This window comes from Octodon degus, unplaced genomic scaffold, assembly GCF_000260255.1.
Source record: "Octodon degus isolate 3935 unplaced genomic scaffold, OctDeg1.0 scaffold00105, whole genome shotgun sequence".
In the NCBI taxonomy this organism is placed as follows: Eukaryota; Metazoa; Chordata; class Mammalia; order Rodentia; family Octodontidae; genus Octodon; species Octodon degus.
Genome location: NW_004524681.1, coordinates 3,017,252 through 3,033,242, shown reverse-complemented (window position 1 = coordinate 3,033,242; position 15,991 = coordinate 3,017,252). Strand labels below are relative to the sequence as shown.

At 47.7% G+C, this 15,991-nt stretch overlaps 1 protein-coding gene across 1 annotated transcript in view; it reads left to right on the top strand.

The window, feature by feature from the left end:
- The first annotated feature begins 12,274 nt into the window (after positions 1-12,274).
- Mapk6 (mitogen-activated protein kinase 6) overlaps positions 12,275-15,991 on the top strand; it is an 11,537-nt gene continuing 7,820 nt past the window's right edge. Inside the window, exons 1-2 of the mRNA XM_004639051.2 lie at positions 12,275-13,210; positions 14,625-14,769. Coding sequence (XP_004639108.1) covers positions 12,656-13,210; positions 14,625-14,769 — 700 coding nt within the window. The 5' untranslated portion in view covers positions 12,275-12,655. The remainder of the gene's footprint in view (positions 13,211-14,624; positions 14,770-15,991) is intronic.

Below are 15,991 nucleotides of genomic sequence, written 5' to 3'. Positions count from 1 at the left end.
GGGGCTCCGGGCCCTGGGCGGAGCTGGCGCCCCACCGGCCCCGCCCGGCCTCCCGGGCACCGCGAGTCGGTGGTCCCGGCGCAGGTGGGGCCGCACGCCTCCGACGTGGCCTTCCCCGGGTGCCTAGGCCAGGACTCTGGGCGCCGCGTGCCCGGGGAGAGCCCTCCCGGAGCTCCGCGGGAGGCTGTGCGACCCTTGTGGAGGGAAGAGAGGGGCGCGGTCACCGTCCGCGGGGAGCGTCGCGGCACACGGTGCCGAGCAGTTCCGTCTCCGCGTGGGAACGCGGACCCGAGGCCGGCGCCGCTGACTCAAAGCGGCCGCGGGTTCGGAGTTGCGGTGACTCACCCGGCCCACGGCGGCTACGTGGCTTTTTTTTTTTTCCCCCCTCCTTTTTTTACACATTGTAATTCTTTAACATGTAATACGCAGAAATATTTCTACCCACATTATAATTCTCTTAAAAGAAGACAGTAGTTTCTTTTGAAAAGTAATTGTTAAACTACCTTTTAAAAGGATATTGCAGACCCTACAGGTGGAATTGTGTGGCATTTCTGGAAAGAGTTAAAAGCGACTGCTGGTCAGTTGAAATTAAACATTTGATACCAACAGTTCTTGGCTACTGTGAAGAGAGATTGTGACAGGTTATTTATAAACGAGAGATAGTACTTTATCGTGTTGTTGGAAATCGACCTTACATTTACATTATGTAAAAATTATTGTCATAGTAGCTAGGAAATTGGTTAAATGAGTGTCATTGTTTTTAAAAATCCAACTGAAGCTATGCTTTAGTCAGACATAATTCTGAAGGGGAGGATTTTACTGTTAGAATTACTAAAACCTGACCGTATACAATGCTTTCTTTAGGATCTCCACAAGCTTTCTACTGAAATAAGGACAACTTGAAAGAGGCATTTATTACAGGCACAAATTTTCACGTTTTAAAGATGACCATACAGTTCCAAATTTAGGTTTTAAATTGAAATTTAATATGTAAGTTGAAACTCTGTAGTTTTTTAGAGGAGGCTATTGGGGGTTTCACCCAGAAGTCCTGAGCTGTCTCTTAGCATTCATTCATTCATTCATTCATTCATTCATTGAGACAAGGTCTTGGTAACTGAGGCTGGCCTTGAAGTTGCTGTGTAGCTCAGGTTACCCTGGAGCTAGAGAGTCTCTTGCCTCAGCCTCCTGAGTAGCTAGCTGGGACTACAGGTGTGTACCTTCAAGCCCAGTTGACTGATTTTAGAATAGTAAATTGGGTTAAAATCAGGTTGAGAGGGTAAGACTACAGCTAGTGGGGCTAGCTGTATTGTTGGTTTCGGGGTAGTCCTGGGAATTGAAGCCAGAGCCTTAACACTAAGCTACACCTTCAGCTTTTTGGGAATTTGAGACAGGATCTTGCTAAGTTGCCCAGGCTGGGCTCACATTTGAGATCTTCCCACCTCAGTCTCTCAGTGTGATAGACTTGTGCCACTTGCCTTGCTTTGCCAGTTTGTGTGAAAAGTGAAAAAAAAAAAAAAAATCCTTACTTTCATCCTCTATATATGCCATTTATTTTTTCATAGTGATTTATGAGAAGTTTTGTGAACATTAAAGTGTATTGCTCATGTGATTATGTCTTTGGAGTCCTTTGAAATGATTTGCTTTATACAGAATAATTTTTTTTATACATAGAGAAATTTCAATAAATTCTAATTCAGATGTTAAAATATCTCCTAAAAGAAACAGAAGTTCAACTGTAGAAGTACTGAGGACTTTCATAATACCACATTATGTAGAAGTGGACCTGTATTTCCAGTGGGTTTGTCAATAGCAATGCAGAAATCAATTCAGAGAGAGCCTGGCTGGCTACCTTGCCCGTCTGTCTTCTCTTCTGGGTGTTGCTTTATGAAATGCCACGCCTGCTGGCCACAGTCACTCCTCATGTGCCTGCCAGCCCGCCTGGTTCTTGTGATTCGGCCCTGTGAAAGTAGAAGGAAGATGCGTGTGGGCTTTGGGCTCACCTCCCTGCTCTGCGCTGTAAGGCTTCATAAAGTGGCAGCACTGTTACTACAGTGCTGGCTCTTCCCTGCAGTTGCTTCATGTGGGACTTAAATATCAGCTTTTAGGATAACAAAGGTGTGAGATTACTGTTTCTCCTTCTGTGACTTAGTGTATGCTTTTCTCGTAGGGCTTTCTTTGGGGGGAGGTTAGTTTTGAGATAGGGAGATAGGATATCCCTTGAGCTTATGACCTTTGTCCTCCGACTGAGCTGGGGTGACAGGAATGACAGGTTTGGTATTCATCAGTTGAGGGGTGAGTCTAACTGTGGTGCCCAGCTGGGTGCCAGACTGCAGGGCTCAAGCTAGACTTCTACTTCAGCCTCTTTGAATAGTGGTAGAGGTTTTATATTTTTAAATGTTGTAAAACATGAAGGTTATTTTATTTCATTATTATTGTGGGGTTTTGTGTGTTTTTAAAGACAGAGTTGCTATGTAGTTCAGGTTGGTCCTGAACTCACCGTGTAGCCCAGGTTGGCTTCAAACTTGTAATTCTCCTGCTTCAGCCTCTCGAGTAGCTAGAATTACAAGTGTGCTTCATGATGCCTGGCAGTATTTTTCTTTTTGTTGTTGTTTTAGCTGGTAAAATCCTGGCATTTATTTCGTGCATCTGCCTCTGCAGAGCGAGAATCCATGTGTCTATTCTGTGGGCCATAAAGCCATAAAAGAGCAGTTGTAGGTGGGCTTCTGGGCATTGTGCTGCTCCAGGTTCATCGTGGACAGCAAAAGAAGCAGGCCTGGACAGGCCTAGGAGCTTGGTGCTTACAGAGCCCTTCTGGGACCAGCAAAATCAGCATAAGGCCCCCTTAGGGGTCCTGGCTCCATCAGATCATGGTGCCCATCAGGACTGCTCAGCAGGTTGGTAATGCATTTGGAAAGCCCAGGCCTGTGATTGGTACTCTCTACTGGCCCCTCTATGTGGCCCAGCAGAGAACTGTGACCGTGGCTGTTCTGTCCTTTGGTGTCCAGTGAGGTGGCACCAGCCATGGGGATTGTAGTTTCTGACAAGTAACCACCTGGAAGGGCATTCTTAGACTTGGTCTCTCTCTCTCTCTCTCTCTCTCTCTCTCTCTCTCTCTCTCTCTCTGTGTGTGTGTGTGTGTGTGTGTGTGTGTATAGCACCTGGCTGCCCCTGTGGAGCCTGGGTATGCACACAGTACAGAGCCTCCCAGTGTTTAACTTGAGTAATGCCAGTTTATTACAGAGCTGCTTGTGGCTGCAGCTGTATTATTGGACAGCACAGATCTGAAAGGACTTTGCCCACTCTACATTTGAAATTATATAATTTAACTAATTAAAATCATTTTAAGTTTTGCCTTGTTCAGGTACAAATTGGAGAGATAGTTTTTAACCTTTTTCTAATATGAGTATTTTTATAGCTTGTGAGGCAGCACCCATTTCCTACTTTATGCCGAGATGACAGACCTATTCTACTGTGCCTGGCCCAAAATGAACTTTTAAAAGATCTCATCCTTGGGCGTGTTTCAGGTGTTCGACAGTCACATTGGCCGAGGGCCACCAGGTGGAGGTGCAAGTGACTGGGGGAAACATTTGTTGTAAAAGGAAGCACGGTCTGGAACCAGCAGCTCTGAAGTGTCCATACCTGTAAACTCTACCACTTATGTCCTCCTGGTTACAGCCTTGTTTCTATGCTTTTCACCCAAGCAGAATTGCAAGAATTACCCTGCACTCACTTTCCACGCCCTTACCTCAGCCTTCTGCACTGGCTGAACTGACCTGAGCAAGGTCACCTGGGGCTTCTGTGTCCCAGATCCATCATGCAGGACCCCACCCCCAGCACTGGGGATTGCATCCAGACCTTTAGCCCAGCCTTATTTATTTATTTTGTTTAGTTTTGTTGGGACAGGGACTCACTATGTAGCTCAGGCTGACCTTGAGCTCACTTTGTAGCCCAGGCTGGTCTCGAATTCCCAGTGATCCTCCTGCCTCAGCCTCCTGAGTGCTGTGACTACAGGCATGCACCACTATACCCAGCTAACCCAGCCTTTTTAAATAATATTTTTTATTTTATTCTTTATTTGTGCTTGCTTTTTTTTTTTTTTTTTGTGGTACTGGGGATTGAACTTAGGACCCTGTGCTTGCCAGGCAAGCACTTATTCTACTGAGCTATCTCCCTGGCCCCTATTCTTTAATTATGTATTTGTTATAGGGTCTTGCTATGGAGCTCAGACTCATAGTGATAGTGATCCTTCTGTTTCAGCCTCCCCAGCACTGTGATTATAGGCATGCACTACCACACCTGGTTTCGGTGGCTAGCATGAAGTATCGGGGATCGAATCTGGGTCCTTGTGCTTGCCAGGCAGGTGCTCAGACCACTGAGCTATCTCCTGTGCCAAGTATTTTTTATTTTGATCCAGAGTCTTGCTAAATGTCTTAATTGCCCAAGGTGGGCTTGAATTTATAACCCTCCTGCTTCATCCTCCTCAGTGAAGGGATTACAGGTGTGTGCCCCTGGCTATATAAAATGTTTGATTCTTAAACAACTTTTTTTTTTTGCAGAATCGGGGATTGAACTCATACCCTTGTGCTTGTCAGGGAAGAGTTTATTCTACGGAGCCATCTCCCCAGCCCCTTAAACTTCTAAATGGAAAAGCTACTTTAAACATTATGCCATGCTTACTGCAATGGACTCTGGAATGGGTTTCGTATGTCCCAGGGACTGGCTGGCTGCGGAACTTTGCTGGTGTTTGTATAGTGCATGGGGTCTCTGCTGAGTTGCTGTCTTGGTTTTAAAGTGTGCATCTTGGTTGTACAGAAAACCCTGTGTGTAGTAACTGCTTGCTGCCCTTGGCGGGGGGTGTACTGTGTGATGGAGAAAAGAGCTCCATTGCCACTCAGGAGACTGTGGATTGCTTGTCCTTTGCAAACCTAGTCCAAGTCTACGTCCTCTCAGGATCACCTGGTCCAAGCCTTGGGTGTGATTTAAGTTCTCTAAGATCCTAAGACCTGTGTTGCAGTGGTGAGAGATGCAGTGTAAGACTGCTCAGCACAGCACTTCGTAGGTCTTTTCGGTGAAAGGTTGCTTAGTCTTTAAAAGTCAGACATCAAAAAACACTACTTTCCTGTTCAGGGATGAATTTTTTGGTAATATAAACTGTTGTTGTTGAGATTGGGTCTCACTGTGTAACCCAGGCTGGCCTTAAATTCCAAATCCTCCTGCTTTAACCTTCCAAGCAGCTGGGGCTACAGGTGTGTGCCACTATGGTTGGATGCCACCTTTTTCATTAGTTGATTTTATAATAGGTGACAGTATGGAGCAAACATGTACCTACTGTGTTACCTAAAGCATCGAATTGGAACTCTTTGGTCATTTTCTGTAATTCTCTCCTTTCCTTTAGATGGGTGATGTTGCGTAGCCCAGGCTGACTTTGAACTCCAGATGCTACTGCCACTGCCTCGGCCTCGGCCTTCTGAGGCAGGGATTTCAGGTGTGCAGCACCATACCTGGCAAAAGCTTAGTTCTTTGTATCTTAAGTTGTTACTTTTAAGACGGACAGCAGAGTTATTTCATTAAAATAAGTTTGCTTATTGCAGTTAAAGTATGCATGTGAGCTGTGCCTGGTGGCACACATCTGTAGTTCCAGCTGCTAGGGAGGCTGAGGCTGGAAGATTGAGGACCAGTCGGGATAAAATAGTGAGACCCACTCTCCCTTCTTTCCTCCCTCCCTTTCTTCCTTTCTTTTCTTCTTTCTTTTTGGTTCTTTTGAGCCAAGGTTTCTATGTAGTTCAGCCTGGCCTTGAATTCACTATGTAGCCCAGGCTGGCCTTGAACTCATGATGATCCTATTGCTTCAACCTCCTGAGTGCTGGGACTGAAGGTGCATAGTAATACTTCTATTACTTTATTTTTTTCCCACCCCTTCCCCTTCTATTACTTTAAAAAGACATAATAGAGTAGAATAAGTGCTAAGGGTCTGAGTTCAATCCCCGGTTCTGCAAAAAAAAGAAAGAAAAGTAATAGGCCACATGATTTCTTTTTACATGATTAATTTTTAGTTCCTTTGGAATTGTCTAGTATTTAAGTGTTAATGCTCATAAAATTCATACTTAATTATTTATTTAGATTTCTTTTTTATGCTATTATTATGGGCATGTTAGTGACGATAATGATATAGGGAGAAAAACTGGTCTCGGGTGGGTGACCTCCAAACAACATAGGGAAGAATGATCTCCCGACCTGACCTGCATGAGTTCGTGTTCTCTAAAGCCAAAGAATGAATTTTAGGAACAAACGGAGGTTATGAGCAGAATATATTTATTGAGAGAAAGAAAGCTCCTGTCCAAGAGAGGGACAGGAGGGGGGCCCAAGTGGGTTGTTACCTGGGAAGCTGTCTCTTCCAGGGACTTTTATAGTGTAAAACCATGTGGGGCAAAGGTAGAGAGAATGGGAACTCACTTAGGTGGACAAGAGGTGGGACAAAACTATGGTCAACCAGTGGGATTACAAGCACGATTGCTAGGTAAAGTTGATTAGACCCAGCACCAAATGGGGTAACGAGTCACGTAGTAAGTGGGCATGAATGTAGAACAGGACTTTATCAGGTAGCCATCCAGTAGTAGTCACATTAATGATTCTTGGTCTCCCTCAGGTTGATGATCAATCTCGGATGCCAATCTTTAAGGAGGTCGGCATTTGTTTGATCTTTGGTCTTTTGGTCTGGCCCAAGGCAGGAGCCTCTGTCCCTCTCAGAGTTGCAAGATACCTTGTCTTTTGTGCTGTCTCCTTTGAGGACCTGGCCCTGTCTGACTGCCTATAATATTTCTATCTAACTTAGCTGCCTACAACAATAACAGTCATAGCCAGATGTGATTTGGAGGCTGAGGCAGGGAGATTGTAAATTCAAGCCCAATCTGGGCCACTTGGGAAGACTCAAACTGAAAATGAAAAAGTTTCAGGATGTAGTTCCGGGCAAGGACTGGTTAAGTTCAGTCCCTGGTACCAGAAACAAAACAAAGGCAGCCTAAAGGGAGGCGGTGCTTGTCAAGGACCCTTGTGCCTGGAGCGGCCTCAGAGTGAGAGGGCATAAGCCTCTGGGCCTGGTCCCCCCCCCCTCCATAAACCCACGGGGTTTATGTATTAAGCAGTCTGTGTTACTTAAAGACAGTTAAACATGTGGGCAGGTTGTTTTAAAAGACTATACTTTCCAGCCTTACCCTTTCTGGGATTTTGGTTCCTTTTCACTGGGATAGATGTGGCATCCTTTTAGGATTTCCTGCTTGAGAGCCTACTGGCACCACTGTCACCACTGATGTCCTGCTGGGGTCCTCTGTGTCTGTGGGGAGGGGGTCCTTGGGAGAAGGGGGTCCTGTACGGAGTGTGGTGGGTGTATGTTGTCCCAAGTCTCCGCTCCTCTGATTGCTCAGAGCACTGCTGCTGTTTTCCTGGGGTGGCCTGGGAAATGTGTTGCGTTTGTCCTTCCCATTGCCAAGTTTCTGGCCTGTTTTCTTTGTCTTACTGCTGTCCCCTTTCCAGCCCGGCCGCTGCCCCTCAGTCCGTTGAGAAATTTTCTCTGCTGTGAGGTCAGGCTCTATGTTTTCCCCATCTTGCCCTTTTTTCCTCTTCCCTGGGGCCCAGCCTGAGCAGGACATCATCACCTGTCCTGGGGACTCAAGATTGGAGCAGAGTTATCCCCGGTTTCCTGTCACCCCTTTGAAGGGCAGGTGCCCTGCCTGGCCCTTGAGAAGGACATGGGGGGGGGGGGTTGTCGCAGGCAGGGCCCTTAGAATTGTAATCTGAGGTCCCATGCAGCCACCAGAGCTTCTACAAGCAAGTCTGGCTGCCTTCTCTGTAACCCTGTCAGTGAAAATAGGGCAGCCCTGGTCTCTGCTGAAGGTCTTGCCATCTGCTGGAGCCGAATTTATTTAGGTGTTCCCCTTCCCACTCCTACCCCCATCATGCTGTGTTGTAAGGCTGGTCTCAAATTTCCCAGATCAAGTGACCCTCCTGCCTCAGCCTTTTGAGTGCTAGAATTACAGAACATTCCACCATGCCTGGCTTGCTATTTTTTTTTTTCTAAAATTATTCTTGTAGCCTATCTGTCATATCTTGATTTTATTGACTACATAGCAACAGAAATAAGCCATAAGCTGAGACATCTGGGGTCTACTCCACACTGGCAAAGCTGATTGGACAGTCTAAGAACCCAGCATTTCTGGGCCTTGTTTCCTACCAGGAATGTGAGTGACTCAGCCACCCACTTTACATGGTCTCTTCTACTCTGAAATTTAAAAATTTTAATAAAAGGCTCAGGATTTTTAATTTTAATTAGAGTGCAGAAAGTCTTAAGTTATCAGTACTCTTGCCCTATACTTTTTCTTTGCGGAACCGGGAATTGAACTCAGGCCCTTGTGCTTGCCAGGGAAGCGCCTATTCCACTGAGCCATCTCCCTGGCCCCCTGCATTTTTCTAAAACCTTGCAAGCATTCTTGAGGCCTGAAGATGAGAAACAAAGGAGTCAGGATATTCTGTAAAAGTTGTGTCATCCTGAATCATTGTTTAAAAATTAGGGAGTTTCCACCTGGCGTGGTGGTGCACACCTGTGATCTAGCACTCCGCAAGTTGAGGCAGGAGCTCGAGTTTGAGGGCAACCTTAGCTGTCCCCTGCCCACTGCTCCCGGCTCTCATCAGCCACAGACACTGTCTAGAAAGGCTGGGGTGGGGGGAAGTGTGCTCTTCTCTCTCTCTCTCAAGCCTGGCTCAGACAGCAGTCCTCCAGAGCCGGCACATGTCCGCCGGCTGCCTGTGGTTCAAATCCAGCATTTAATTGCAGAGAACACCCTGTGAGTGACGCGAGTGTAGAGGAGGAGGCTACAGGCTGGTGTGTGTGTTTCCCCAGTGAGTGGGTGGGCACAGCTGCTGTGCCAGCAGAGCTGGGTGTACACTGCATGGGGAGCCCCTGAGTGCCTGGCAAGCTGAGAAGAAGCATGTCTGGGAACTGGGTTTTTTCCTGTACTGGCTATTGGATGCAGTGCCTTTGCCCTAAGCTACATCCCCAGCCCTTTATTTTATTCATTTCGAAGCAGTTCTGGTGTGTTAGATCATGGAGTTGCCCAGGATGGGCTTGAACTTGCAGTCCACCCACCTCAGCCCTTGAGAATGCTGGGAAGCCAGGCAGGGCTGCTCCAGTTTCCTGTCCAGGACCCAGCAAGGCTCCAGCCAGCGGAGAGAGCTAGCCTTGGCCAGGCAGGTGAAGGAAGACCTGGCTCTGTGTGGGTAATACCTGTGCTTCCCTAAGCCATGGCCGTAGAGCTTGAGAAACAAAAACAAAAAGCTATGATACGTGTCTCTGTCCTACCATCCTGTGGGGGGAGGGGCTGCCGCTGTTCACACCCTGGGGTTCGGGTGTAGGTGAGTGACCGCACCGGTCTGGGCTGCTGGGAGGAGACATCTTAGGCAGGGGTTAGGCAGGTACGGGGAGGTGCCCCTGTGTTTCTGCAGTCATCATGGCTCTGTGGGAGGATGGCAAGACCTGGAAGTGAGTTCCAGGCTGTAGGCTGCTTGGGGCTGACAGTGGTTATTGCTGAGGAGCCTCCATCTGCCTGGAGTCAGGACAGTGCCACCCATGCTCAGTCTCTGTCAGCAGTTGGGGCCTCTGGGAACAAAGGCTCAGCAGCAAGAGTGGGGCGGTCACCATGTGGTTGCTGTGTTGTGGTCATGGTTAGAGTTGGTGCCTGACCATCAGGAGGCCTGACCATTGGGTAGGGCGGCACCAACTTCATCCAGACTGCATCTTTGGGAAGAGCTGGGAATGGCAGGGGCCCTGGGATGTGGACCTCTAGGATGTGCCCTGGGGACTCAATGGTCCTGGCCCACTCCTGGGCTCTGGGCTCTACCCTGGTGATCCTATGCGCTGAGGCTGGGTCTGTCTAGTCTCGTAGCATTGCCCTGGTGCAGCTAGCTGCAAGGTGACCAGGGAACAAAACCCATGACCCTGGAGGTGGGAGTTCTCAGATCAGGCTTGGGTGGGGGTCTCTTCCCATGGTGCTGTCCTGGTTGCTGACAGTGTGCTGGAAAATTGGAGCTCTCCTTGGCATAACTCTGGTTCTGGAGACACTGTCCAGTCTGCTGAGTCACTGTTTCAGTGTGGAGCAGGGCCTCTCCTCAGCTGCGCTCCCCACCCTTCCAATTGTGTGTGGCAACCCCAGAGCAGCTGTTGGGAGGGTGTGTGTCCCCTCAGTCCTGTCTGGTGCTGTTCTGGAGGGTCCCTTATCCACCAAGTTGCAGTTTGTGCGAAGAGCAGTTCTTTCTCACGGCAGTGGCGTTTGGTGAATGATGATGCTTTGTCAGCAGATCAGCCGCTCAGGAGAGAACCTAGTCTTATGTGTAGAGAAGTAAACTTTAACATGTGTGTGCCAGAAGTTATAAACTTGACAGCTTTGACAGGAATTATACGCATTCAGGCATGAAGATGGGTGCGAACACTTTCAGATAGATGAGAAATGTAAAAGTTTGGAAACCCTGGAACCTTTGAAAAAAACCGTTGGTTTTCTAAGGATATTTGGTAGGGAACAGGTACAAGATGTATACAATAGGAAAAATTGTATACATTAAAACTGAGGCCTCATGTTTATTTTATTTATTTGTTTATTTATTTATTTACTTTTGCGGAACCAGGGATTGAACTCAGGCCCTTGCAGTTGCTAGGGAAGCGCTTATTCCACTGAGCCATCTCCCCGGCCCCTATGTTTAATTAATTTATTTATTTATTTATTTATTTTTGAGGTAGAGTTGTTTTGTAGTCCAGGACAGCTATGAATGTGCTAGATATCTAGGGCAGGCCTTGAACTCATGATCCTCTTGCCTCAGCTTCCCAGTTCTGGGGTTGCAGACTAACGCCCCGAACCTGGCTACAAATAACTTTTAAGCTTCGTTCAGCTTACTGTAGAGCCCTGCCAACCCCATCCTGGTCATTTTCCTTCTTTCTCAAGGTAATTGGTATCATGAGTTTGCTGTTTGTCTCATTTGTTGTGTGTTTTTGCTGCATATGTATGCTGCTATAAAATAGAATTGTTTTGCATGTTTTGGAACCTGATTTAACTAGTTTTAGCATCCATATTTCAGTTTGCATTTGATTTTAGCTTAATGTATTTTTGGAGAGTTTAGCCTTTTCTATTCATTTTTACTGTCATATTGTATTCTAGCATGCAGTTTATTTCACTTTGAAAGTTTAGGTTATTTCATAAGTTTTGCAGTTATGAAAGAATGGAGGCAGATGTGGTGGCACATGCCTGTAATCTCAACATTCAGGAGGCTGAGGTAGGAAGATTGCTGCAAGTTTGAGGCCATCCTGGGCTACAAAGTGAATTCATTCGAGGTCAGCCTGAACTGCATAGTGATAGCCTTCTCCTCCTTCCAGAGAGAGGGAAAGGGAGGAAGGAAAGGAAGGGGAGAGGAGGGGAGGAAGAAAGTGATACTTGCTTGTTTATTTTGCAAGCATTTCTCTAGGGAGCTTACCCAGGAGAAAATTGTTGAGGTGTGCCATTCATTAATTCATTCATTCACAACATATGTTCATGCCTGATTCCTCTGAAGTTCTTTCATTAATCTATACCCTAACCAATACTGCGTGAAAGTTCCCATTTTTCTTTTCCATTGATCTTTCTGACAGGTGACACGAAACATCTTTCCTTGGTTATCTGTTGCGTTCAATTGTCAGTCCAGGCTCATGTTCAGCAGAGGGGGTCCTACATGTAGCATTGGGCGTGGTCTCGTTGAAAGAAAGTGCTGAGAAGCTTTCTATAGGTTCTTTTAGGGGGAGTGTCCCAGTGTCCCAGCCTTCAGACTCTGGAGAGTTTTGCAAAGTTAGGAAGTTGCCCATACGTGTTGGTTTGGCACAGTGTCAGTCGGAGCGTGGGGTGTGAGCACACTGTGCTGGCGAGGGGCACCTGTCCTCAGCCACATGCATTCGCACCCGCGGGCGCCTTGCCCGCACTGCCAGACGGACCTGACTCCTGCAGTGCTGACCTCCTTTCTCTCCCACAGGGCGTAGCAGAGTAAGATGGACGGTAGCTTCGACTGTGATTGTGGTGAGCTGGAGCCGCCTGATCACTGACGAAGGCCACCTGCTGCCACCAACAGCCAGGGCTTCTCGTCAGAGCAGACAGCGACCCGGGAAGGACGGAGCCGCCGGACAGCACTTCCGGCTCCTCGAACATGCTGCTCAGGGCCAGTCCAGCACTGAATGTACCTGCACTGTGAGGAGATGCCCCAATGCCGGGCGTGCGCATATTTATTCACACTTCTGTTAAGTGTTCAGTCGTTAGCATGGTAGATCTGAGTGCATAGTATGTCATTTCATTACGTTTGAGTTTCCTGAGTGTTTTCTTTAAATGTCTGCAGAGTTGCTGCCCCTTTCTTGAACTATGATTACCGCAATCTCTTTCAATCCTCAACATGAGTAGGGCTTTGTGAGCTTTCAACCCACAGGAACTCTCGGGCCTGGTAGGCACAGGTGATGAATGTCAGGAAGCCATCGTGTAGGAAGGCGTGAACCTTTCTCTCCTCCCTTGTGAGAGCTCTTTTCCTTGCAGGCCAGTTTCTCCCTTGTTTACACAAGTTCACTAGTTGGAAAGGAAAAGGCAATAGTAAGAGTTTCACTATGGCAGAGAAGTTTGAAAGTCTCATGAACATTCATGGTTTTGATCTGGGCTCTCGGTATATGGACTTAAAACCATTGGGCTGCGGAGGCAATGGCTTGGTTTTTTCTGCTGTAGACAATGACTGTGACAAAAGAGTGGCTATCAAGAAGATTGTCCTTACCGATCCGCAGAGCGTCAAACACGCTCTCCGGGAAATCAAAATCATCCGACGGCTTGACCACGACAACATAGTGAAGGTGTTTGAGATCCTGGGCCCTAGCGGCAGCCGGCTGGCTGACGATGTGGGCTCGCTCACAGAGCTGAGCAGCGTGTACATTGTGCAGGAGTACATGGAGACAGACCTGGCCAATGTGCTGGAGCAGGGGCCCCTGCTGGAGGAGCACTCGCGCCTACTCATGTACCAGCTGCTGCGTGGCCTCAAGTACATCCACTCGGCCAATGTGCTGCACAGGGACCTCAAGCCGGCCAACCTCTTCATCAATACAGAAGACTTGGTGCTGAAGATCGGGGACTTTGGACTTGCCCGCATCATGGACCCACACTACTCGCACAAGGTAGGTATGGGCCACGAGATGCCTGGACCCACTTCTGGGGTCTGCCCTCATTCTGTCCTCCCTATGCTTAGTGTGAAGTGGGCAGGAGACAGCTTCCCTCTAAATCCGGAAGTACAGGTGGTATCGTGGGGCAAAGGTTTGGGTACCAAAGGTCAGTTAGTTACTGTGCTCAGGATGTCCTTATTTCCAAGTGGAGTATGTTTTTATCCATTCAGGCAAAAGTGTGGTCCTGCTTCAGTTCATAGGCCTCCTGTGTCCTTTGATGAGGTCCTTCTGTACTATGGCTAGGTTTTATGTGAACAAACGAACTTGGGTTTGAGATCAAGATCACATAGCTCGGGGGGCCGGGGGAGATGGTTCAGTGGAATAAGCACTTCCCTGGCAAGTGCAAGGGCCTAAGTTCGATCCCCGATTCCACCAAAAAAAAAAGATGTTTATGGCCAGGGAGATGGCTCAGTGGAATAAGCGCTTCACTGGCAAGCTCAAGAGCCTGAGTTCAATCCCTGGTTTTGCCCCCCCCCCCAAAAAAAAAAGATCACATAGCTTGTTGGCAGTTAAGTACCGATAGCCACAAGGTTCCTAGCACCTCTCCTCTTGGTGGCACCTTGCTTTTGCGTAAGAATAGAAGTGTTGGGGCTGGGGAGATGCTCAGTAGAACAAGCACTTCCCTGGCAAGTGCAAGGGCCTAAATTCAATCCCCGGTTCCACAAAAAAAAAAAAAAAAAAAAGAAGAAGAAGAAGTGTTATCCAAACCAGACCCTGGTCTTTTGAGTTTTCAGCTGAAATCTTAGGTGGCGCTGGGAGGCCTACTTGCTTGGACTTCGTCAGCACTTAGCAGAAGCAAGTTGTTACAAGTATTGTCTCACAGTAGGGAGGTCTTTGGTTTTTATATGAAAAACAGAATGGAGTGCTGAACAGAGGGGAAATCCCATGGCCTCTGCACTGGTAATAGTGAAGTACTGTGAAGGGACAGCCAGCGAGTCATTCCCAGACTGCAAGGTCCCGCAGACCTGCAGTGCACAAGCCCATGCTTGGCATCGAGCAGAGGGTGGGATGAGGCGGCACAAGTATGCTTGTCCCCTGCTCTGTGGATGCCCCTGGAAGTGGTACACTGGTGCTGGGGGTGCCTGGCACTGCGACTGGAAGCGTATCTGCTGCTTCATCTCATCAGGACCGGGGCTAGGTCGTACCTTCCTGCCCCATCCCACCTGGCCTGTGGCCTTTGGGAAGCACTGGGCTCCTACGCGCATTTCCTGCTTGTTGCATGGATCATCTGTCTCGGGGGTAGTGTAGGAATCTTGAAAATGGGCTTAGAAAGCAGCAATATTGCTTTATGATTCCAAAATTTGTTTTCTGGCCTTGGTTCTTGAGCTAAAGCAAACAAAAGAATGACAGCCCATTTTTTTCTCTTTAGGGTCATCTTTCTGAAGGACTGGTCACTAAATGGTACAGATCTCCACGTCTCTTGCTGTCCCCTAACAACTACACTAAAGCCATTGACATGTGGGCTGCAGGCTGCATCTTCGCTGAAATGCTGACTGGCAAAACCCTCTTTGCAGGTGTGTATCATGTAGAGAAGAATTGTCTGGAGAGAAACAACTTTGTGTTTGTGTAGAAAAGAAGGCTTATATAAGATTTAAAACAACTTGTAGTCTGGTATCAGCATGAAAAGTGGAAACAGTACTTTCATTGTTTAAAAAGTCAGGAAGCTTCGGCATGTAGTCGCTAAAGGGGCTGCTTCCTAAGTGTGCTTAGAGTGCAGCGCCTCTCCCTCCGAAGTCTCATTGCAGTCTCCATAGACCCACTGTCCACGTTGGGCATCTGTGTGTGAGCGACACCTGTGCTGTGGTCATTTCAAATTGTTAGGTTATCTTTCTGCCTTATCTTTCTTTTTTTGAGGGCGGGGTCTCACTTTGTAGACCAGGCTCATCTCAAATTCACGGTGATCCTTTTGCCTCCGCCTCCCAGATGCTGGGACTTTTCAGTTGTTGGAAATACAGTAAATTTCTCTGAGTCTTTTCTTCACAAAGTTGCAGACTGAAAGGCCAGGTCAGTAGTAGCTGGAAGGGAAGCAGAGGACAGCAGAGTTGCCACTGTGGGAAGAGAGAAGTGTTGTGCACAGAGGTGAAGGCAGGTGCTCAGGACAGTTGGATGAAAACAAAGGTCATAATTAGGATAGTTGTGGGCCATGAATTGGAGCTAGAATTCATGGAAAGTTTCTTAAAAGTAGGCAGAGGGGTCCATAGTGGGAAAAGCAGAGGTCTGAAGATGATGAGATCAGGTGCGGACTCCAATTTGCTCTTTTTCTTTGCATATCGCTCTGTCACTTGCCTGCAGGTTGCCAGTCTTCTTGCTACTCCCTGGGCTAAGTGGAAAGAAGGTTAATAAAAACTGTGTGTGTGTGTGTGTGTGTGTGTGTGTGTGTGTGTGCATGCACACGCACGTTCAGCCAAGTGTAATGGTGTATGCCTGTAATACCTGCACTCAGGAGGCTGAGGCAGGAGGATAGGTTCAAGTTTGAGTCCAGCTTGGTTGCATAGTGGGACCCTGCTACAAAAACTGAAAAACTAGTGTCACAGCAATGCCTATGGGGAGGCTGCATACACTGTGCCAGAGGGACCAAGTGGCATTGACTGCTTCTTTATAATTTCCCTGTGTATGTGACATTTTGTGGAGAACTACCTGGCGGCTCTTCTTGAAGCAGAGCATTTGGCCCTAGCTCCATGCTGCTATGTACAGAGCTGGCCGCTGGGGTATTTCTCCATCCCCTCAGTTGGCCTG